We start from the raw sequence: 25681 nt of genomic DNA on the forward strand, positions 1-25681 counted from the left end.
TAGGTGGCACTGTAATCAGTGCCACAGGCCCTTACAGAATCGTCATTTACCATGGAATACTATTCCATGGTAAATAACGAATTCCAGTGTACATGCACATCTGTGCATGTACACCTGTGCCATGTGGCACACAGACATGCCCTAAGGGCATGTATGTGTGTCACATGGCACACAAGCCAGAAACAGGGGTGCAACAGGGTGTCAAAGTGACACCCTGTCCCCTTGTAAATTCGGTAATTTTACCGATTCGGTAATTACCGAGTCGGTATTTGCTATTGAATCCAATGGGCTTCAAGGCCCATAGGAATCAATGGCAAATACCGATTCGGTAATTACCGAATCGGTAATTACCAAATATTACCGATTCGGTATTTTTACCGAATTTTTTACCTACATAGCAATTACCGAATTGTAAATACCGAATCGTTAAAATTCGGTATTTACCATTTGGTAATTTGCTATTACCTACATCTGGGCCATAGTTAGCTCTTATTATTGTAGCTGTTTCAAAAATGTTTTTAAATAACTGCATTTTATTTAAAATTGTGCTCAAAGAGGTGGCGTGTTCAGTGAAATGATTGTTTATTAACCCTTGTATTAAAAAGAAAAAGCACCATGGTCTAACTTAATCTGATGACGCTGAATTTCTTTGAGGACTGAATAAGATACAGACGACTATGGTGCTCTTCCCTACTTTAATTAGAGATTTTATTACACAGCATATACCCTCCACCCCGGGATGGACTCTAGTCTATCAATTTCTCTGTGAGGGATAGCATTACTGGGGAGGACAAAATGTCCTTTATCAGCCCTTGATGAAGTATATATGAACTCTCCATTGCTATGCCCAACATTATGTACTCCACTTCTGTGTTTGTTTTCACAGTGGTTGTATGTCATTTAGTGGAAAAACGATTTAATGCAATACCACTGTTGATCGGCCATGTCACCTAAACTGTTTAATAGAAATTAGTATTTGCCATTTCATAGAACCCGGTTCATACAAGGTTTCTTTTTATCTGCATCTCATGCCAACATGAAGCTTCCATGACGATCGCTCCTCACACTGAAAAGTAACTCCTTGCAGCCCCTGCCAGCACACAGCTCCAGCTGAGGGTCCTCGAGTAGACTTGGACTTTGAAAAGTTAAAGTCTTCACTGGGACGAACCTGGTCCCTGTATCCGATCTGTGCTCCATTGTAGCCAGTCTGAACTTGTGACTTAATCAATCAATCAATCAATGATTTGTAGAGTGCTGCTTATTACCCTTGAGGCTATCTGGAGTGTTCTGAGTGGGGGTGTGGTGCGCTCTTCTCGGGATGTCGAGGATGAGCCTGGCTGCAGCATTTAGAATGGTATGCAGTCTGCTCATTAGTTGTGAGGGGTTGCCCACATAGAGGGAGTTTCCTAGAACAAGGCAGCTGCTGATGAGGGCTTGAGTGATGGTGCGTCTGGTGTTGATGGGGAGCCATTTCAATTTTTTCTGGGGCATGAGGAGGGAGAGGATGTTGTCTGAGGAAACAGTGTTTATCTGCTCATTCAGAGTGAGCCTATTGTCTAGTATGATGCTAAGGTTTCTGATGTGTTCTTTGGGATTGGACAAGGGGCCCAGTTCAGCTTGCCAACAGGAGTCGTCGGATGGGGCGGTGTTGCTCCCGAAGATGAATACCTCTGTTTTGGCATTGTTGAGATTGATGCATTTCATTTGCACCTAGCTGGCTATGCTGGTCATGCCTCTTTGTAAATAGTTTTTTGTGTTAGTGGGGCTTGTGGATATGGAGAGGATGAGCTAAGTGTCATCAGCATATGATATGATGTTCATACCATAGGATTTGACCAACATGGCCAGGGGGCCCATGTATGTATTGAACAGGGTTGGACTCAGTGACGACCTTTGGGGAGTTCCGCAGATGATGCTCTTTGGGCCTGAGGTGTAAGGCAGGAGGCAGATGCTGTGGGTTCTTCCAGTGAGGAAGAAAGCAATCCATTTAGGGCATTTCCTTGGATTCTTATCTGATGGAGTCTGTGTATGAGGGTATAGTGTGACAGTGTTGATGGCTGCAGAGAGGTAGGGGAGGATCAGGGCTGCGGTCATTCCCTAGTCTAAGAGAAATCGGAATATCATCTCTGGCTGTGATTAGGGCTGTTTCTTTGCTGTGATTAGCACAGAATCACAATTGGGATGTATCCAGGAGGTTGTTGATCTCTAGGTGGTTGAAGAGTTCTCTATTTATTGCTTTCTCCAGGACTTTAGCTGGGAATGAGAGCAGGGAGATGGACCAGTAGTTCTTGAGGTCTTTTGGGTCAGCTGTAGTGTTTTTAGCAGAGGTTTGACTTTTGCATGTTTTTATCCTTCTGAGAAGGAGGCAGAGGTGATGAATGAGAGGTGACTTTGGTCCAGCACAACCAGAGAACTGTGAGTGGTGCTTTGTGCTTCTTGGTGCCATTTTTACCTGAAAACTTTACAAATCCATACGTTCAGTTCTAATTATTGGATTTTCGTGGTTTTGCTGTTATATTATAATTCCAATTTTGCTATATTGTTGTAAATGTATTTGAGGTATTATTTATGTTTTGTTTTCACTTTATTTTTGTTAGAATACTCCATAAATACTTTATAGATTGCCTCTAAGTTAAGCCTGACTACTTTGGTGCCAAGCTACTAGATGCTGAAGCACAGGGTTATTTTGTGACTTTTGTGGTTCACCCTGACATGGATTATGTTTAGTATTCGAACGGGGCTTCCACACCTCTCAATAAACCAATTTATTACAAACCTTAAATTTCCCTAAACACCCATAAACTCCAATCATCCGTGAATCCTAAAACCCCTCACCACCCCTAAACTTTACCCATTCCTGAAACCTAAAATACTCTACTACACCTGAACTCTATCCATCCGTGACCCTTAGCTGGCCCCTTACCTGCACATAAAAGCATTTTTCACCGCTGCTTTGGCAGGTCCGGTTCTGGGGGCGCAGTTTCGTTTTTCAAGATCGGGCGCCATCTTGGGAGGGGTTCTTGATGCTTTTTGGGCGCCATCTTGTGTGTCCTAGTGGTGGCAGCTCACACGTGGGGGCCCTATTTAAGGCGGCGCATCTTGCTGCTCGGCCTTGACAAAGAATAACTTGCTCTGCGTGGCAGCTCGGCACCGCTTCCTAGCGCTGTGTGGGTAGCGCGCTGTGATATTTTAAATCTCCCTTTTTGACTATTTTATTTATTTTGCTTTGCTTAGTCCTTGTTCTTAATTGTGATAGCTGGCCCCTTACCTGCACATTAAAGCATTTTTCACTGCTGCTTTGGCGGGTCCGGTTCTGGGGGCACAGCTTCGTTTTTCAAGATCGGGCGCCATCTTGGGAGGGGTTCTTGACGCTTTTTGGGCGCCATCTTGTGTGTCCTAGTGGTGGCGGCTCACACGTGGGGGCCCTATTTAAGGCGGCGCATCTTGCTGCTCAGCATTGACAAAGAATAACTTGCTCTGCGTGGCAGCTCGGCACCGCTTCCTAGCGCTGTATGGGTAGCGCGCTGTGATATTTTAAATCTCCCTTTTTGACTATTTTATTTATTTTGCTTTGCTTAGTCCTTGTTCTTAATTGTGATAGCTGGCCCCTTACCTGCACATAAAAGCATTTTTCACCGCTGCTTTGGCGGGTCCGGTTCTGGGGGCGCAGTTTCATTTTTCAAGATCGGGCGCCATCTTGGGAGGGGTTCTTGACGCTTTTAGGGCACCATCTTGTGTGTCCTAGTGGTGGCGGCTCACACGTGGGGGCCCTATTTAAGCTTGCCCTTAACCGCGCAGCGGTACGCGCAGCGGGCGTGCCTTCGCTGCGCCTGAGTCGTGCCAGAGTCCTGCCCGTCTGCGCTGGTCAGCGTCTCGGAGGCGCTTGGAGGCGGTCTCTGGCTCTTCTTAGTGTTCTTTAGGTAGGTGGTGCCTCGCCGCTGGAATGCTTTCTTACTCTTCTTCTGAGCTTTTGGCTCTACGTAGGTATTCCTCGTCTTGTCATATTTTTCCGGGAGGTTGTGTGGCTTGTGGCTGGCGTCTTTTGAGCGATATTATTATCCAGCCGGCTGTCTCACCTACTCTAAATGAGTGCCTTCTTCTTAACACGAGGTCTCTAGGAAAACACTCCCTTGATATCTGGAACCTACTAATGGAGTCCAAACCACCTTGTCTGTTCCTTACGGAGATATGGCTTGGAGAAGGCTCAGGTCCTGATCTAGCCAATGCTATCCCTCCCGAATACACCATACTTAGGAAGGATAGGGTGATAGGTAGAGGAGGGGGGGTCGCCCTGGTTGTTAATAAACTCTTCACCTGCACCACCTTCCTGATTGACAACATTCCTAACTGCGAGGCCCTTGGTTTCACTCTTATGCTGTCCCCTCACCAAACGGTCGTCGGGATCTTACTCTACAGAGCACCTGGTCCTTTTGGCCCCTTTTTTGATGACTCACAGGCAGCACTTTCTGTACCCTGCCTTAAATCAGACAATTGTATTTTATTGGGTAATCTGAACATCCATATGGACAATAACATCGATCCAGACGCCCTTAAGCTGTGGGACATTACTTCGTCTTTGGGGCTGACTCCTTATATGATGTGGCCAACTCATAATAAGGGCCACACTATAGATCAAGTTATCTCCACAAGGACGATTAGTGTATCCACGCCACTACCCGTTGTGTGGTCTGATAATTTTTTAATAAAGTTTATCATACCTCTCATTCCTGCGACTGCCCCGAGAGCACCGAAAGACCAGAGAAGAAGTACACGAGCTTTTCATCAGGTCTCCGCTGAAATGGTGTCTGATGTGCTTTGTTGCCATCCTTGTCTATCTTCTGGTAGCTTGGAGGAAAATCTTGAATTAGTGCATAAGTGGATGACTGCTATTTTTGAGGAGTTAGCCCCAGAGAAGCCGGCTAAGTCTGCCGTCAGGCGTGCATCGGCCCCGTGGTTTACCTCATCCTTGGGCGCGATGCGGCAAGAATGCAAGAAAGCCGAAAGGGCCTGGAGACGCCAGTATGACCCTCATTTCAAGGCTAGCTACAGAGAGACCATCAAGCTATACCACAGGCACATTTTAGCAGGAAAAAAGTCTACCTTGAGCGCAGAATAGATGATGCAGAGAGCACCAGTAAAGAGATATTCAGGATAGTCAAGGAGTTTATTTCCCCCTTTACTGGTGCTCCCTCTCATGTGCACACTGAAGTCTGGATCAACCAGTTATCAGATTTCTTTGTGGACAAAATTAAAGCTATTCACGATTCCTTTCAATGTCCTTGCTCCATGTCTGTGCCGGGTGCTATATCCAGCCTGGAAACATCTATATTGGAGGAAGGCCCATTTCTATCGGAATTTCCGGTAATGTCCCCCACGGTTTCTCTTGACCTTCTGTCCCGGCTTAAGTCCGGTTCCCCGCTTGACCCTTGTCTGGCGAAATGTTTGGGGAAAGAAGCTCCGGCTTTAAATGCGGTGCTCAGTCCTTTACTCAATGCTTCACTGAGCATGGGTGTTGTCCCTCAAGCGTGGAAGCATGCATTGATTCTTCCACTGATCAAGAAGACCACCCTTGATCCTCTTATCCATGCTAACTACAGGCCTATCTCTCTCCTCCCTGCTCTGGCCAAGGTGACCGAGAAGTACGTGCATAGCTCCATTACCAATTTTATTGAGAGTAATAACATACTTCATGACTACCAATCGGGCTTTCGCACGAATTTTAGCACAGAGACCGCCCTTCTCGAGGTCACCGATGCCATCAGGGAAGTCTTGGATACTGGAGGAAAGGCAATTTTAGTTATGCTGGATTTGCCGGCGGCTTTTGACACCGTCCCCCATGAAGGTCTCCTTTTAAGACTCCAGGAGATCGGTTTTCGTGGGACGGTGTTGAACTGGTTTAAGTCATTTCTGACCGGCCGCCGGCAAGTGGTCTGGGCACCTCTGTTTTCCGCTGAAATGCCGCCGCTGGAGGTGGGGGTGCCGCAGGGCTCTATTTTAAGCCCTGCGCTTTTTAACATCTATATGGCCCCTCTGGCGGCGGTTGCGGAATCTTTTGGTGCCCAGATCATAACCTATGCTGATGACACCCAGCTGCTCTTTACATCTGAAAAGGGTAAGGATTTTGATGGCCCGCGGATTAGAGACTGTCTAGGAGCCGTTTTTACCTGGTTCCAGCGACACAGCCTAAAATGCAACCCCGACAAGTCGGAATTGCTTTTTTTTTGGATGTCCACCTGATCCTGGATGGAAGGCCTGGTGGCCTACAGACATGTCTCCGCCGGATGCTGCCTCTTCCAAAGCCAAAAATCTGGGCTTTGTGATTGATGATGGCCTTGCCTTCGGCCCGCAGATTATTGGGCTGACCGGCATATGTTTCGGCCTTATGAAAATGTTACGAAAATCCCTTCCGCTGTTGTCGTTGAAGCACAGAAAGATCATTGTGCAGGCCTTGATAGGCTCGCGTTTAGATTACGCTAATGTTCTCTATCTTGGCCTACCGAAATGTCTTCTGATGCGACTGCAGATTGTGCAAAATTCTGCGGCTAGAGCCATTTTTGGTCTCCAGCATAGGGCCGGAGCCACAGAGTTGTTAAAAAAACTGCACTGGCTCCCAGTCGCTAAGAGGATTGTCTTCAAGGCGCTTACCTTTGCCTTCAAGGCCCTTCATTGGATTGGCCCTAAATATCTACAGAAGCACTTGGCTTTCTATGTGCCTCGTAGGACGTTACGCTCCGCGACTTTATCCAAAGCCCTGATTCCTCCCATTCGCCGGGCTAGAATCGGAGGACGTTCTTTTCGCCTTCTAGCGTCTCAAGGCTGGAATGATATGCCTGTCTTGCTCAGGAAAGCCGAGGACCTGATGTCTTTTAGGAAAGGATTAAAAACCTGGCTTTTCTCACAGTAACTTTTTTCTACTTTTTTCTGTCTCCGATGTGTTATGTTTCTTTTAGAGTGAGGGCTCTTTGTCAAAGCGCCGGGACACCCCTAGGGGTAGCCGTGCGCTATAAAAGAGCATTTTTAACATAACATAACATAACATAAAAACATCTTATTACCCAAAACACCAACCATCCCAAAACCCAAAAACCTCTCACTACCCATAAATTCCGCCCAAACTTAATGCAATTTTGTATTTATCTTTACAATTATCTTTCCTTTAAAATGTTTCTTTTAATGCTCGATCTTTAGATGTATTTCCTCATAATTGCCTTTTCCTTAAAATTGGTTTTCCATGAATTGACTTCCTCAAATGTGCTCTCTCAGTTTTTATTTTTTCATTAATTCACATAAACCAGTTTCTTCGGAAGTGAAAGCACTGAGTACAGCAATAGGAGCTGCATTAAATGCAGGGTGTAGACTGGTATAAAAATCCCCAAATGATAATGATGGGGCTAAGAAACTTATCTTTAATTGCAACTCAACTATTAGTGAGAATGTAACCAATATTGAACTGAATGGAGGAAACCTGTTGATGGTTATTTTACTCATTCTGCAAACTATTCTCTGGTAAGTTCAAGATATTTTAATTTGCACTTCTGATGAGTCGGTATACCAAACACAAGGTTTATAAAAGTTAGTTGCTAAACAACCCTAACAAATATAAACTCACTGAAAATCCATCTTTCACTTCATCTACTAGCCACACTGAATTCACTTATAGTGTCCTCATTACATTGTTCAATTACCAAACAACTAAAACAATTCGTTCAACAAAAAATCTGCCAAATGTAACTACTTTGGCTAATAAATCTGGGAAAGCTATTCAACTGAAGCCCAAAACTTGGACCAAAATCAAAAGAACTTGAAGAGATGAATGGGATAAAAGGAATTCTTATACAAATGCATTGGTGAATGCTTAATGTTCAAGCAATTCAAATAAATTCTCCACAATGGTTTGGACAGCATGTCAACCAGTACAGATCTAGTTGGTGTAATTCTTCTGTTTAACAATGTCACCCATTACAAACAAAGGTGAAAACTAACCAGAAGAAAAAGGTTGGAAGTTCATTCCCTAATCCCTCTGTAACCATGTGGCTGAATATAACAGCTTCATGGAGGTTGTATTTGCTTCATTGAAATAGGGCCCAAAGATCTCACTCTTTGTCATCAAGAAAAAACAATGTTCACTTCACATTGCAGATTAAGGTTTCTCATCTGTGAGCCTCTATAACTCTCCCAGTTTGTTCCTAAGGATCCACATGTTCAAATATTTGGGTTGAGAAGCACAATAAGATCTCTTTAGCACCCGTTCAAGGTTATAGCCTAAACCACTGCCTTTCTGAAAGAAGCTATGACCTTGGCTACAAAATCACACCAGGTCTTTAGATGACATGAGAACAAATGGTCTTCCTATTTACGCCTATAAAAGAACAGAACTGAGGGAGTCACATTTCCTCTAAAACATTCTGTTCTTTGGAGAACGGCTTGAGGTTTGTAACTATTTGCTGAATATGTCTGTTTACACAATCTTGAAGCTTCATGAAATATGGCTCATTGAGCCACCATATCTAAATGATTTCTTCTCTTTTGAACTTCCATTGAATTGGCAACTAAAGACTTTCATTCTGGAGGGTTATCCAAGCTAATCCGTTTAAACCTAACTTGCTCCTGAAGTGCAATTCCTTTGAAAACAAGATTTACAATGGCAGTATGAGCTGTCACATGCCCTGTTAGTTATGACTGATACACTCTTTGACCTACAACCTCATTCCTATAACCTCATGTCATCTTTTTACTTTTTTATGACCTAGAGTGGGTTTTGTACCAAAATGTTTAATGTTGCTGTTTTCATATATTATTATTTCTACAAACAGATTAATACTATTTATGCATACAATGTATAGTGGATGATTACTAGGTTAATATTACTACAGCTGTGCAATTCCCATCACATATTTTCAACACTGTCATTAGAAAGAAGGAGGCCATGTTTCACATGACAAAGGAGATGGTCTGTGAAGGTCTTTCTATCTATTAGCAGTAAGCAGTTAAATGGATATTATTGCCTGCTCCAAGGAAGGCTATGTTCAGCCTAGCACAGGTATACACCAGACTTCTTGGCAGATCCCATTGTGTTATTTCTGCAATGCTTGGAATAATAATCCTGCATTCCTTTCTAACATTTATTATTGCAAATACAATAATGATTACTGTTTTTATTTCACTGCACATGCTTTATATTAGGACACTGTACACACATATTTTTAGACATACTTCCTATTCTGTGAGGTTTGGTAACACAGAGAATTATAATGGGCTCATACAAATACTGCAAAAGTCTATGGTAGGTCTGATTCTAGATCCTTTACTGGGTTCTCGATCTGGTATTGTCTGAGAGAGAGACTGTGGAGCACCTATTAATAGTAGTGGAGCCCTGAGGGCCAAGAGGGGCTACCATGTGTGGCCAAACCTTTAGCACAAATCAACGTTGATATGTGGCATAAAGGCAACATCTGTGCTCTTATTGCATAACATATCTAACTGAAACCATGTAAAAAGCACTATATGGTTATTTCTTATCTTAAGACAGACTGAGCTTAGGGTAGACACTTTCCTTTTTTTGTTCTGACTGACGTCCTACAGTCTCTGCTGCAAAACATTTTTACTTCAAAAACAACAAGATGATGGAAGGAAGAGTGAATTAATCTTATAATTTGTTGCCTATTTTGCCATTCTAGACAGAGACATTATGCTATTATCAGTGTTAGTTCTGATCCAATAGGTACAGTTCAGCCCAAAATGCCCCATCTGGACCTGGTTCAGGGAAGAAAGGCCTGGCAATTCTGTCTGGATTGTCCCTATTGCAGCAGAGTCAAGGCTGATTTGCATATGGCTGGCTCCAGTGTTGACATGGTGTGAAAAATAATGAAGGACTGGAATGGGGCCCAGGCAAATACCAATGGCTGAGATCAATTCAAGCATTTCATTCATCTCTTTTTTCTTTACTTCAGTGTAATACCCTAGGTATGACAGTTATAGCCAGATGTGGGACCAGTGCTTACTGTGCCACTGGAATAAAGATGCACCACTCTGACGACCTGCACTCAGGCTGAAACGAGTCATGTGTTCCTTGTATTTTGCTACAGGGAAGACCTGCTCTCACAGTTTGGGCTGAACTGTTCCTACTGGAGGTGGGCCACAACTGATTTTAGAATGCCTGGGTCCAAACTGAGTTGACATGGTGTGCAAAATATCAATGGAAAAGGATGTGGCCCTGATTAATTACCATTGGCTCAGATTAATTCAAGCATTCCACCCATCACTTTTTTGTGTACTGACAAAATGTTTAAGCAGTGTCTTAACTTCTTGCTTAATATTCAAATATTTGTGTAAAAAAAATGTTACTGTTCAATTAGAATTCAGATTAAACTTTGGCACTAAAGGTCTTTTGTAAATCATTGTTTGTTTCTGTATTGCGCATGCCACATCGCTTGTGGTGGCTATTTTTGGACTTGCGCTGCTGCTTAGCCACCTACCTGAGCAGCTTCGGCTTAGAGAATGTACAAAGACCAATATAAAAAGTAGGCCTCAGACTCGGAGACACCACTGGTGTGCCGAATGCTGACCAAAGGCAGTCCTTCTTGATTCTTTCATGATCAGAGAGGAACAGGGGCCAGAAACTATGGTGATTGTATGACCTATGCAGCATCTTTCCTAAAATCTACAATATTCTCTCTGTTCAATTAATGATAAATTACAAGATAATTTAAAAGAAACTAAATTCTTATGTATCGATCTTGACACTACCTTATAAGTGAAGTACTTTTCAAACCACAGACAAGATACATACCATAAATATGAGTTACCTCAGTGTATGCTCTTTATGTAAACATGCAACAGAAGGTAACACATTTGTCACTCAAATATGGCGGATGTGGCGCTTATTATGGAATCCTGGCTCACAGTCTCTAAAATGCCAGAGATTTAGAAGCTGTACCAAGAGGATACAGATTATTTAAACATAACAGACTTGAAGGTAAGTGCAGAGGAGGAATGTAAGTAGTAGTTAGTGCGGTGGAGAATCTGTTATTATATAGTCGGGTCTGGTGGCTCACTGGACTAATGCATCCACTGTAGGGGCCTGTGTTCAACCTCATGGTCACAGGTTCAAATCCTGGCAGGTTCACTCAGCCTTTTTTCCATATGAGGTCAATAAAATGAGTACCATTGAGTTGGGTAACAATGAACATCTGTTATTCAGCGCCAAGATGCCTACGGGTGAACGTGGGCTTTACAAATACACATGTATTGTTATATCTCTCCTTCCCCCTCCTCCTCATTAATTTATTTAACATATTGCCCAATCAAACACACAAATTATTTCTTTTTTGAACATTTTGGTCTAATTTGCTACCTTTAGTATCAACCAATCAACTAACACTCATTGGAGATTTTAAATAATACGTGGACAATTCAACCATTGGTAAAATCAAAGAATTCTGTGAAATGCTGTCTTCTCTTGGATTTTGCAATAACAGCTTTGCCTCACCAATTAAAAAAATTATACCAAAGACCAGATTAGGACCATTGATCCATTCATCAATACATTTTTGCCTTTGGTCTGAACATTCAACAAATACACGTCCTTGCAAACATCAGATATCACTGCTCGGGTGAAGCTCCACCTAGTTACATAATGATATAAGCTCTCACCTTTGTTAATAGAGGAATAAAAACAGAAAAAAATATACTCTGTCAAATAGATCCCAATGCAGATGAACTTATGATGGCACTTTCAAATCATCAAATAATCATCTTTGTCACTCTATGAAAATAATATTAAATTGGCCAAACAAGCCTATGACTTATATAAAATAGCTGCCTCTGTGAACTCTAGAAAAATGTATTTAAAATATTTATGATATTGTTAGAACAACAGGAGAAATAAACCTGTCCCCTCCTATGTGTGGTGACTTAAATGAGTATTCTAGTTATTAAGACTAGATATCGAAAAAGGTAAATTCCCAGCAGCATCTTCCAGAAGTTGCTGTTGAGAATTTATCTTTTACCAGATTTACTAATTTACGAGATTTCCCCAAACTATTCTAGTAAACCTCTATTCCCTCTCCATCAAATAATATCAATCAGTCTTTACTAAAATAAAAGTAGCTTCCCTGTCAGAACCTTTTCTGGTGAACCTACTCAGTGGATTGCATACCACCCCTCTTCGCACCCAAAAAAAGTCATAAAAAGAACCTAATATATATTTACTAAAAGCCTCACCCACATGTTTTTAAAACCATGTGGCCAATAAATTGTGCATCAATTACAAACAGTGTCTATATTATGCCTCATCCAAACAGAACTGTGCCCTGTTCACAATATTGAATCAGTACTGTTAGTGATCCTTGATGACCTTAGAATACTGTTAATAGTCCTTGATGATCTTAGAATGAAGGCTGGTAAGGGCAAATGCATTGCACCGATATTACTGGTTTTATATTCTGAATGTTGCACAGGTTTTAAAAAAAAATCTTTTTATTTTATTGATATTAGTAACAGTTGCCTTCACAAATCATGCTGCTACAGTGTAAGGAGATTGTCGCACAGACATAGTGACATGTTATTACCGCCACTCCCCCTTTCCCTTCCCTGACAAGGGATACAGGTTTGTAGACTTTGCACTTTTACGGCCCATCCAATTCCAGCATACTATTCCACTTTTGTTTTCTCCTTATATCGTATTGCTACTCATTTTCAGGCCTCTGGCCTTCTAATCTCTGTAGGCTCTACTGTCTCCACAAACTCTTTCCCATGTCTTTGGGCTACCTCTAGCTGCATAGACTACTTGCTCCCCCATCAGGCACCAGTCAAGATCTCTCTCCTAGTCTTTGATATTTGGTATTTGCACTGCCCTCCATGTCCTCACTCTATTTCGTTTTGCAATCCCCGCTGCCATTCTAAGCCCGGTCTCTTTGGGCTTAGACTAATCTTGTTCCCCTTTTATTCCTAGGAGAAGCCATATGGGATCCCCCGGGACCACCAGGCTTGTCACCTTCTCCATCACTGTTGTGACTTGTACCCAGTAGTGATGAATTTGTTGACAGCCCCCGATGGTATGAAAGAAAGATACTTCTCTCCCACAGCCTTCTACACGGTGAGGAGTCTGCCTTTCCCATTCTATATAAGAGGGTCTGCACATAATATACTCTGTGAAATATCTGGAGTTGAATAAACCTAAATCGCACTCTGATTGACAGTTCACTGGGGCCTGAAGGGCTTCCATACAGTTATTGTCGTCCAGTGTCTCTCCCAAGGCATTCTCCCATGCTAGTTTCAGGGGACCCAGGAGGTTGGGGGAGTTGTTTATTAGTTTCTTATAAATTATTGATATACTCTTTTTTGTGAGAAGTTCTGTCAGTATTCGGTCCTCCAGTGGTGAGGGGTCAGGCAGTTGTTCCCCGGGGGGCAGGTGGCAGTATAGTGCATGTCCCAACTGAATATGTCTGAAACGTTCTGGTGCTAGTAGATTAAAGTTTGTTTGTAGGTCAATGAACATTATGTGGGTTTGGTTTTTCCAAACGTCCCCCAGGTGCTCTATTCCAATCAGTCTCCACGTTCTGAAACTGCGCAGCTCCCCCACTTCTGGCAGAAATGTGCTACACCATAGTGGTGTTCGTTCTATGTGCTACACCATAGTGGTGTTCGTTCTGTCAGTCTCCTTTTCCAGCCAAGGAACTTGGTGGCAGTATGCCACACATCTATTGCCACCTGTGTGTGTTGGGATCAGTCATCCCTTTATCTGTTGGTGTATAGTAAGCTTTCGTACCCTCCCAGGTCCATGCCTATTCTGCACACCCAATAATCTGGATCCTGTTGGCCGGCAAAGACCCTGTTATTAATTACTACTAGTTGTGAGGCCCAGTAATATTTTTGAATATTCGGGACTGCCAGACCCCCATCATATATCCCTTTTTGAAACTTAGCTAGGGCAATTCTCGGGTACCCCCTTTCCAAAGCAATTTACGGAGTACTTGGTTTATGCTCTTAAACAAAGCCTGTGGGATCTTGTAGGGCGTGTTTTGCATCACATACAGTAATCGTGGGAGGGCCATCATTTTGTAGAAAGCCACTATGCATACTGGTGTCGGCGCCAGGGACACCCATTGTGAGACATCCGCTCTAACTCACTCAAGTTGCGAGTCTAGGTTTCGTCTGAAAAAGTCCTGTAGTTCTTGTGTGACGAATATCCCCAGGTATTTTAATCCACCCGTGCTCAATGGGGCCAAACAATTGAGTGGCAGGCTGGGGGTTTCATCTGATAGGGGATATATTACTGATATTGTCCAATTAATTGTATAGCCCAAATGTTTCCCAAATATACGGAACACCTGCATTGCATTTGGCATGGATGAACAAGAATTGTCCTTGAACATATGACAGAAGCAGAAATAAAAGACCTATCATGGAAGTGGTTCTCATCTTTTCTTATAGATCATACCAATGCAGTCAAACTGTATACTTTTGTCACATCAGAAGTGCCTGGGAAATTCGTAGAATCTCAGGGCTATCCTTTAATTCCCACCTCTCTGTCTATATGAGCCATTAGAGAAGTAACTTATGACCAAAAATATCAATTTATATATGTATGCTGAAAGCAAACTAATTATTCGTCCAGTCTCCAATTCTGTTACCCTATGAGATTTATCTGGGAATGGATAGGAAGTTATTGACATAGCTGAATGGTGTTAAAACGGATGTGTTGGTCGTGTGTGTGAAATTCGATCCGTGGCGGGTATCTACTAGCCTCTTGAAATGGGCACTCCCATCAACAGATAAAAAAGCAAAGAGTCTGTGAATTAAGCATGACCATGATCTCTCCCAAGAAATATCCTCACTCTTTTCTTTCTGCACTTTTTATCTGGAAATATTAGAGAAAAATGTTTCTCTTTCTTAATGAGAATGGCAAAAGATGGGCCATCTGTACCATTATCGGCTCAAAATTTGGTTATGCATATCCTCTCTGTGTAGGTCTACATGATTAACTTATCTAACACCTGTACCTGTTCCAGAGCACAGCTGTGCATTTCAGCATTTCTCTTTAATGCATTGCACTGACTGAATTTAAACATTTCTCACCTTGGTTTGGTTAGATAGTTTTCATGCACTGCGCTATATGAGGACAAATGTCCAGATGTATGAATTGGACTTCTCACAGTGCTGCACTAACTTTGCAAAACACAGCTCTGCAAAAAGAACAGTACTTTTCGCTATGCTCATTGTTGACAATTGGGAGCATTGCTAGGGAACTGTGTACAGTGATACACACATTGCCTGCCTTATTCATATGCATGAGGCGATGGTCAGTCGGGCTTGTCAGCACAAAAAGCCAGGAATGGAAGGATATAGGTCTGTAGTGAACAACAAGCAATTGAGACTTCTTTAGAATGTGCCAAAATGTGGGCACCAGGCCTTTAAACCAATAGGCATTGCAGTGCCATAAATAATCAGACTTTGTTTCCCTGAGCTGGTAGTACCCATTAACCCCTTGCATGTGGCGCGAATTTTCGCACTGTGCGGGGATTCTAATTAGTGGGCAGGATTCGGACGGCCGGGGGCTGTACTCCGCACGTGCCCACCGTGACGCGTGATGCAAGAGGTTAAATGTTTTCCAAAACCATATGGGTGACAGAGCATTGATGCATTCTCTTCCATATAATAAAGAGGAGCTATGCCTTTTGCCAACCCCTTTCCTTTCTGACTTGCAAGAGTTTGCCATGTGTGAATTTTCTCTGATTATTAGATGACTAGATGTGAGCGAGGCAGTGTCCATGCCGTGCAGGATCCTGGAAGTATACTGTTGGGATGTTGGGAGGGGCACATGTGTTTTTTAAGGCTCGCAGACAACGATAATGCATAGAGCATCCTGTCAGGGTGAAGCAGCGTGCTACAAAGCAAGATGAACAATGTAACAATTCAAGGAGAATGATTCTGAACAAGTAACTTGCGAAATGATTAAGGAAACAAAATGATAATTCAAGACAGCAGGGAGATATACATCTGGAAAAAGAACGATTGAAGGCGGTATCAGACCTGCTAGAACTAATATTTTAATTAAAAAAAAGATAGCAAGCCTATGTGTTGATCTGGGATTCTAAGGAAGTGCCTAACGCCATTGAAGCAAAGGATCTGTCCATCTGCACAATGGATAAAACACTGCCGAACTTGTGAAGCTTTGAATGTGATTCAGTACTGTGACTAAATATCACCACACGGTAGCAATGCAGGTCTGTGTTGGAAACGTTTCTGCCACGTGTAGAAAACTAGCGTCTTAGAATGAGGCTTCAAAACCCCAACAAAACAATTTAACAAGGTAAAACGTATTGGAGGAACAGCACGTCTTCTTCCTAGAACTGGAATTGACAGTCCTTGAGCCTGAAGCTAGATCTGCAGCTGTTGGCTGCAGGGGAAGTTCTAGCACTTGCAATCCAGCAATGTGCTAACTGTATTACAGAAGAAACCGGGACTCATGAGAGATTAAACATAATTTGGCGGAAGGTGGGCATTTATTTATCCATATTAAAAATCTCCTTTGTACCATGTAAGAAAATTGCATATGGTCTAAACGTGCATGCTTGTGATATAACTTAAATAGCACAAAGGCTGTAATAAGGAATAACACAGGCACAGATTATGTCACCATAAGTGCTAGGAACAGATTGGCTACGCGAAACAGTGTGAATACCCTGCCGCAACACAGTCTGCTCTTTCACATACTCCCGATGGTGCCACTTCTCATGCTATGGCAGTATCAACTTCCCTTAGATTCTGCTGACAGCGTGTGTGCATAAGTCGGACAATATGACAAAAGGCTATTTTAGTCTTCGTTATTAATAGTGGGGAAAAGTTGACATTTGTATAACTTGTGTTACGCACAATATTAGTAGTGTCTAATTACAATGTTTGAAATACTCTGGTATCAAAATAGCTTGCAAAATGTATAGCAGTGGAACATAGGGCAATGCTCTTTATGGGTGTACTTTACATGTACAGAAACCCTGCAGGAGAAATCGTTTTTTTAAATAAATGATTCAGTCAATTTAAAGTAACACCAACAGAACTGAAAGACACTTTAATCCTAAACTGCTTAATGGAATCGATCTCCTCACTGGTAAAACAAAACATTCAAAGTTCTATAAAAAAAGTATTGTTGATGCAGAATTTTGCTATTGTTTCTCAGTTCTATTAAACCTATATACAAAACAGGAGTGGCAGTGTCTCCCGGAGTGCAATTTATAAATTACATACAATATGATTCTGTACTCTTTCTCAAACTTTTTGGGGTCGGTATGGAAGAAACAAAGATGGACATTATGGTGACTTATCAAAACACAATAGTTTCAAATTATTTGGGAATCATTCCCTAGAATAATTAATTATGTCCTAAGTGGAAGTGCATATTTGAATGCAACAGTCGCTGTTTCTTAATTTTTCTACGTGTGTAAAACTGCATATAGGGTTTCCTTTTTACCTAGAAGGTGAAATTTGACATACTGACACTGTCAATCTTGAGACTGTCTGGCATGTCACTCTATTCAAAATACATAATCGAAACCCTTCTGGTGCTAAGGACATGACCAGTGGCAGCTCCTCCGCTATGGCAGAGGAGCAGCGCCCCACTGTTTAAGCAGTGCAACATAAAGGAAACATAAAAGGATAATAACTTTGAGTTATTATCAATTTATGTTTCTGTGCTGTTTTAGCGGGTGGGCGGGGCTGCTCTGCTCTTGGAGCAGGGCAGGGGAGGAGTGGTTTGCCAACTCCTGAGTGCACATGACTGTTTGGCCGGCCCTCTTGGGCCGCCCAAAACAGTCATGTGCACTTTCCCTGTTCTCCGTGCAAGCAGCATTACATCCTGCATGGAGAACAGGCCTAGGCCCTCATTTCCTGGCTGAGCTATAAACCAGGACGCTCAGACCAATCACAACGCTTGACCCAGCGGCTAGGTAAGTGTTATATTTTTTACCTTCTGCACAATCCCCCACCCCATATGCGCCATCCTCGACACTCAGGTTGGGGCAGGATGTTGGGGGCACAGTGGTCGTGGGTCCAGGTGTGCTCATGTGAAACGTCCCAGCAGCAGTACACCATGTCAGTATGAATGTTCACAGACTGCCTTCCTAGCATTGTAACTACTGATAGGCGGCTTAGGGACCAGGTGAAGGACACAAACCATGCCAGGTACTGCCAGTGCCTCTTTTTTATAACACAGTTCTCCCTCTCCATTGCTCTTAGCCAACGATCCTGCCCTTTCTCCAAGTTCTGCAGTGACTTAGCCATACGTTGCAGCTGCTTACTAACTGTCCCTATCTGTTTTGTCTGCAGGACCTATACGGAGATGATGGACCTCTACAACCCACCATAGACTGGAGTACTATCCGGCGTGTTGTCTGACATGTTCTCATTATGGGCTGCTTATCTTTCACCTCTGCGCTGTCTGTGTGTCTTGGCCTCCCATATTGTGGGGTCCCTACTCTGTGACTGACCCTCATCACTGTCCACAAATACAGGCAGCTGTGCGATGATAGCTCTCCTGCCAGTAGGAGTTAGGTTGATGGGCGGAAGGGTTGGTGATGTTGTGTCCTGCATGAAAACATCATGTTAGTAGGCCCTTGGGCTGCACTGGGTCCGGGCACATCTGGGCTGTGATCTGTGTAGATGCATGTAAATAGTTAGTTTAAATAAATTGCTACATTTTGGCCACAATGCTGTTGTAACTGTTTCATTTGTTTGTTACTTGTTAATGTTGTAGAGATATGTTTGGGGTAGTAGTCAGCATACAGTTCAGCAAAGAGATGATGTGTACTACAACCCCCTTGATGCATTGCCAGGGTGCAGGAAACATCTCAAGGAGCTAATCATGCTATGTGTATGATATATGGATTTACTAACATTCTGTTTTGTTAGGAAGTAAAGGGAAGATGACTTACAGGATAGGTGGTGTTTATGTCTCCGCTCCCTGGTTTCAGTGTCCCCTCTATCATTGTCTCCATGGAATTTGGAGGTGGGGGTTTTGGGGGTCCTCAACCAGTTCTTTGCCCCTCTGCCTTCCTGCTGGCCACCTGCTCCTTTGTACAAGACCTCAGGTCGTACCACCTTTTGCAGATCTCAGGGAGACTCCTCTGGGAGACTCCTAGGGAGTTCACCTTCTCCAGGATGATGGTCAAGATCCGGGTCTGTTGGAATTCCGGCACAGAGAAAGAGGCCTTTCCAAATAGGTGGTCCATATGTGCCACACAATCCATTGTCGGAAACTCCAGCTCTTTTTGGCTTGCTGGAGCATGAGTCCTTGCTCCCATCCTCTGTGGCCATGGTCTTCTGAGATGGTGTAAATCAGTGACAGTGGTGATGCTGGGGAAATTCTTACTTCTTGCTTGTGGACACACCCAATATAAGCTTCCTGCTGTGACATCATCATTCTGCATCCAGAGATCTCCATTTCATATCTTGCGGTTTCCTAAATTGCGATTTCCTAAATTGTGATTTTGTAATAGCGAATGCAATTCCATATGAATTGCTATTAGAAAATCACAGTTTATAAACATTCCATTTTGCAATTCCCAAATAGCGATTCCATGGGTGTAATCCACACTTGATGTACATGATCGTGTAGATTACCTAATGGACAGGCCTAGGTCCATTCTGTATAAATACCAATATATACACACATAAAAACATTCCTGTTAAAATGTAGCCTGAAGTAATAACTGTATTTGGAATGAAATCTTCCCTCTCCTGCCTGTGATATTCTTCTATGAGAATCTGATTTGGTAATCTGTTATTCAGAGTGCTTTTCATTTTTACTAGGGTCCATACCGTGGAAAATGGAACTGTTTCCAGCTTCTGAACCCTGGGACACTTTTGCACTACTGAAGAGGCTACTGCCGCTTGAGCAGCCCCTTCTGTAATTCACATTGTTTGTATTGTAATTGTATTTATATAGCACTGACTCCCCCAGACAAGGCATCAACGTGCTTTTTATCGAGTAGCACGCTACTCTGGACATCAAAAAGGGTTAGGGGTGGATCAGTATAGTGAAATTTGAGTTAATTTGAGCAGTGGACATGTGAGTCTATTAGTAGGATTGAAAAGGATAATGGAGGGATGGAAGAGGGAGAGTCTAAAAGTGTTTATTTGGAGAACAAAGAAGTAAAATGTGGTTTGGAATGAGTATAAGGAGAGATGGAGGATGGAAGAATCTCTAGAAATGGATTAGGGGGATAATAGTGGTAACATTTATTTTTGGGAATAAGTCATAGTAGAGATAGGTGAGGTAAGAATTTAGAAGGGTTGTTTGGGAGATCTAAGTATTAAAATAAAGAGTGGGGTGATCCACAAAGGGATAGAGGAGGGAAGAGTCTAGAAATGGTAATTTTGGAGATCAAAGTAGTAGAATGAGGTTTGGGATGAGTCAGAGAGTGGAGGTAGAGGATATATTGAGATAGGTATTGTGTGAAATATAGGGAAGGGCATTGTAGAGAGTTCTTTTTACAGTAGGAGTAAAGTAATAAATATATAGATACATAAGTACATATTATTATACATATCTATATCAAGAAATACACATATCTAGATACATACATATAATCAAATTAATGTTTATCATGCTAGAGCACATGTAACACACGCAAAATGTTAAGGGATGTTCCATTATTTGCTTACTTTTTTTGCACCATGTAAATAAGGAAATACTTTGCTGCTTCATCAACGTAATGTGCCCTCCAAGAGTGCACCGTGAAAGGAGAGGAAAGGTTTCCCATGCACCTCCCAGACATCCCCCTCCATGTGTTTGCAGTTACTTAGTGCCAAAAAAGGGATCCACACTTCCACTCTATAAGGGAGGTTGCATTGCCCCTACGATGAAAGGATAGACTGGTGGCTTAAACAGCAAGGTTGCCATTCACTAATTCACTGTCCCAATGGCAGTTCATGGCTATTTTGGGGGCAGCACATTACCTGCTGTAGTATGGCACTTTGACCGGGACTGTGCATGAAGTACCCAGTTAAAGGTGCACTACACATTTGTAGACCAGATCACTTTGCCTTAATCATAATACAGGCTAAGATGCTTTTTTACCCATATGTGTTATAAAAACACTCTTAATTAGAGTTGTGTGTGTGTGTCCGCTTTGTGCGCCCCCAGGGGAGTTTGGTATTACAAAAGGGGACGCTTCTGGAATATTGATTGCGCTGGTGCACATGTGCCCCAGTGTATCTCGAGAGGGCATTCCCTCATTGCATGAAAGAGGAGCCTCATGCAATTGAGGGGATCTCTTTGCCTTTGCCATATTATGGACGTGGGCACAAAGACAAAGAAGCTGTCAAAAGGCACACTAACAGTACACCACAAAAAGGAGGCAGATTGTCAGTAAGCCCCTGAAGGCAGATCCCTGGAGGGAACAATGGACCCCCAAGACATCTCCCTGCAAGTGGGTGCAATCACTCACTGTACCCACCTGCAGCGGATCTAGTTCCCTCTCCATAGTGCAGGTGGGCGATGCCTTCACAATTAAAAATGGAGCAGCTGATTAAAGCAGCCACTCCCTATTCTACTGAATGCTCCAGGGTAGCCCGAGTTTGTGGCTGCACTGAGGGTAGCACATTTGTTGTAATCAGATGCACTGGTTGCACCTGAAGTACCATGGATCAAACATAACCTAACATTACATAGCCTGATGCATAAAATGGACCAGGTCTGAGTACCTTGAATCCAGACAATTGTTTGTAAAGCAGCATGTGGAAACAAAATATACTAGTAATAAATCGAGTACTTCGAAGGGAGGTACAAAATACATATTGTCTGTGATTAAAATACTTTATGGCAACTCACTGCCAAATTGTAGTTTCAAAAGTTTATTTTTTCTCCACTACAAAGTAGTATATATCCTTTCCTTTCCTATACATGAACAATCATAGGTCTGCAGTGTTATAGGAAGCAAGGACAGTTCAGATTGATATTCATTCACTTGGCATCATTCTGAATTTTAGCCTTAATCAGTGGGTCATAACACAGATGATTTCCCTTTACTGCAGTGCTCCTTACCTCTGATCCTCTGTATCAAACTACTTCTGACACAAAATAGTAAAGAAAAGTATCTACACACGAGACAGAGGGCAACCATAGTTCTTACAGTAAATGCGTTGCTTTATTGAAGGATCAGCAGGGACAGGTATGGCCTCCTGGGACTGTAAAATGGAAGTACGCCGGGGTGCAACAGCATGTGCACCTGCTTTATCGCCCCTGGGGCATTTTGGTATTACAGATGGGACTGCAGATGCTTGTGCGACCCCTTCTGCAATACCAATAGCACTGGCACACATTAAGCGACAGAGTTATTTTCAGAGGGCATTTCCTCATTTGCATGGGGGTGTAGCCCCATGCAAATGAGGGAATCCCTTTACCTCTGTACCTGTGCCGTATTATAGATGTAGAAGTAAAGAAGCTGTCAGGAGGCACACTGCAGTGCGCCACACTGTCAGTGCATCCCCTGATTGCTGCCCTTTGGAGGGGGAAAGGGAGGTGCATGGACCCACCAGACATCCCCTTGCAGGCTGCTGAAGTCACTCACTGCACCGGCCTGCAAGGGAATCGCTAATCCCCTTTGAATGTGCAGACGGGTTGCCACCTACACAGTGAAACATGGAGCGGCTTCAAAGCAGCTGCTCAGTTGTTCACCTGAATGTGCAGTCCCCAGGGCAATGTGAGTTTATGGCTGCCCTGGGCACAGCATATTACACATAATAGGGCGCACTTTCGCTGTTTTAAGGTGGGCTGGGAGCAAACAGGGAAAGTGCGCTCTTTGCATAATAGGGCCGCAATTGGTGGTAAATTGCTGACAGCTGCAGACTTTTCTATCATCACTAGTGGACACAGGGTTCTGCGGGCAGAACCTATTTTGCACAAGGGTTCTAAAATGAAAATCAGATAAAGAGTGCTCATAACACTATCTCCATATACCAAATCAGTATGCTAGAGCCAGTGCTGCACATGCAAGGAACTTGTTTGTCTTAATGTGGGCATTAGATGTCTACAGTAGGTCTGCTCAAAACTTGCTGAACCATGGGGGTGTCCCTGGAAACACTATTCTCCCAGGAGGATGTTCTCAGAACCTCCAGGACTCTTGTGCAGTGCCAGGAGATAATGTGAAGTCTGGAGAAAATAAACAATGAACACCTGTTATTCAGCGTCAAGGTGCCCCAAGAGGTGAACGTGTGCTTTACAAATACATGTGTAACATAATGTTGTGCTATGTTATTTTAGGTTATGTTACATTCTGTTACGCTACGTCTCGTTATGCCATGGTTCACTCTCATCTTTTCACCACCAACCATGATGAAGAGTGATTCATTTGAGTACCCAGTCTCCATAAAGAATACAAACACTACTCACCAAGGCAGGCTGTTTTTAGGCAGTTAGGACTGTAAAATCATAAAAAACCTTATGCAGACATACTTAATTTTGGACAGTGAGCAGGCAGTTACACAGTTATGTAGGTGAATACATGAACTACAACAAGCTGACGTTTTAAACTGAATACTTTGGTGTCTTTCGTGGCAATCGACTAGTAGAGCAAATTTTATGTATCAGCTAGCACAAACTAACAAGTCTTGCAATATTCGGAAATACTAGTGTTAGTGAAAGAAACTATTTGATGGATGGTTTTATTGCTTCCAGTACTATGGCAAACGGATCTAGAAAGTCTAAAAAGCATTCTGAAGTTGTTAGGTCCCATGTTCCTGACTGCGTGTTTTATTTCTGTCATTAACATTTTATATCCTCAACCAATTCATCAATTCACAAATGCAACTGTCACACATAATCCATTTAATTCACTTAAAATCTAATATGGCTATTCCATCAACTCATGAGTGTCCATCCACCTGCAACCAAACTCCGTGTGTATCAAAGGAGGTTTTCTTACTTTACTGGCTCCCAAGACTCCCGCTCAAAGCCCCTGTGAATTGATTGTGCAATTGAGGACTCCATGAGGTCGACATATCTAACAACAAGTGGCGCAAACAGGTCTTGAAGGTGTTTGTGAAATTTTCCATTGCACAAATTATCTAAAACAGATAATTATAAACATAGGAAGATATTATTAAGCATCACACTACACATTTCATCCTTTACAATAAAAACGACTTCAAAAGCAAAACATGTATTGCAAATAATCATTGTGAAGCTCCACAATCTTTTCATTCAAGGTTTGAGCAAGAGGGAGAGCACTGTAATAGAAAGGGTGGGTGGGAATGGCAATGAGCAGCAGAGAAAGAAAGCAAGATAGAGTGGGAGAGGGTAAGATGGAGGCTAAACTGGGAGAGAGAGAATGGTATCAAGTAAAAATATTATAAATATATTTGCTGAAGATTTTTTTCATTTTCAAAGTCACTTTGAAAAAATGTGCATGTTTCGAAACATGGCTGTCTATAGACCATACAAATATACATAATGGCACCACATATTGATCACAATATTGTATGGAATACGTACATCATTTTCAATCATCTTCAAGCAAATACATTGAAAGATCAACTTGAGGAAAACACAGGAATTACGAGAATTCAAGTATGTTTCTACTTTATCATCTTACTTATATAGCAACATGTGCTGTGGAAAACCATTTGGGCCTGGATGACGTTTTAATAACTCATGTCTAATATGTGTAATTTTGGTAATTTCGCAGTGTGCTTGTTACATGAAATTCCCTAAATGGCTCCATTACGCTATACAGCCTAATTACGCACCGTTAACGGTAAAAATGTATCGCAAATGGGCACAAACCAAAAATTCTATCAGTTTCATTTAGTGGTGATTTTGTTTTTTTACACTGTTGTTAGAACAAAATGCATCATTGTGTTAAAATTTGATACAAGGTCGCATTTCAAGCTAAAATATGGTGCTAAATAATGGATTAGCATTTAATGAAATTATGGGTAATTTCGTAAAGTTATGAGAAAGCAAATTTTGCACACCCCTTAACTCCTATGCTAACAGAAAAAAACACAGGTTTCATCTAGAATAACAGCGATTTCAAAGCTCTCATGAACAGGTGCGGAAGTTCTGCTTCATGTTTGGTTGGTAGTGCATCCAAAGACAGCTAGTCTGGGTCAGAAAGGACATACACCCTCTCTTATGGGCTGAATGTTGGGTGTGGAGAGAAGTCTTTTTTCAATGGAGCGGAGTGCTACTTGGATAACAGACAGAATTGAATTTAGTGTTGGTGATCAACGGTCTCACCACCAGAGTTCTGAGTAATCTGCAATTTAGTGATGTCATAGTAGGCGGTACAGACAAAGAATTACAGAAATACATTCTTGGTCCTCTGAAGGGGCCGGTAACTTGCCAGTGCTTGTGTCATCAAGATACGGGAGCACCTCCCTAAGCAGCCTGAGGAGGTAGATGGAGGCGGTCACAATGAAGATGATTTGGCTACGCTTGGACATTCTTGAGCAAACAATACTCTTGGACTTTATAATTTGCCCTTCACTTTCATTTTTACACCTCACTACAAATTGCTTTCTTGCTTATCTTTTTCTTTTGGAAATTTGAAAGGTTTTAATCGGTGCCTACCATCATGAAGTTTGCAGGGGTTTAGGCTTAGCCAATTCTCTTTCATCCTGTCTTGTACTTTTTTAAATATCTCTTCTAAAAATTATTTGAGTGCTGTCTACTTATTTGTGG

At 42.4% G+C, this 25681-nt stretch overlaps 1 protein-coding gene across 14 annotated transcripts in view; it reads right to left on the reverse strand.

Moving 5' to 3' along the window:
• CADPS (calcium dependent secretion activator) overlaps window positions 1-25681 on the reverse strand; it is a 1592252-nt gene that overhangs the window by 488333 nt on the left and 1078238 nt on the right. For all 14 annotated transcript variants that reach the window (XM_078661538.1, XM_078661533.1, XM_078661537.1 and 11 more), the window contains one exon: window positions 23922-24063. In XM_078661538.1, coding sequence (XP_078517664.1) covers window positions 23922-24063 — 142 coding nt within the window. The remainder of the gene's footprint in view (window positions 1-23921; window positions 24064-25681) is intronic.

This window comes from Lissotriton helveticus, chromosome 9 (assembly GCF_964261635.1).
Source record: "Lissotriton helveticus chromosome 9, aLisHel1.1, whole genome shotgun sequence".
Taxonomy (NCBI): Eukaryota; Metazoa; Chordata; class Amphibia; order Caudata; family Salamandridae; genus Lissotriton; species Lissotriton helveticus.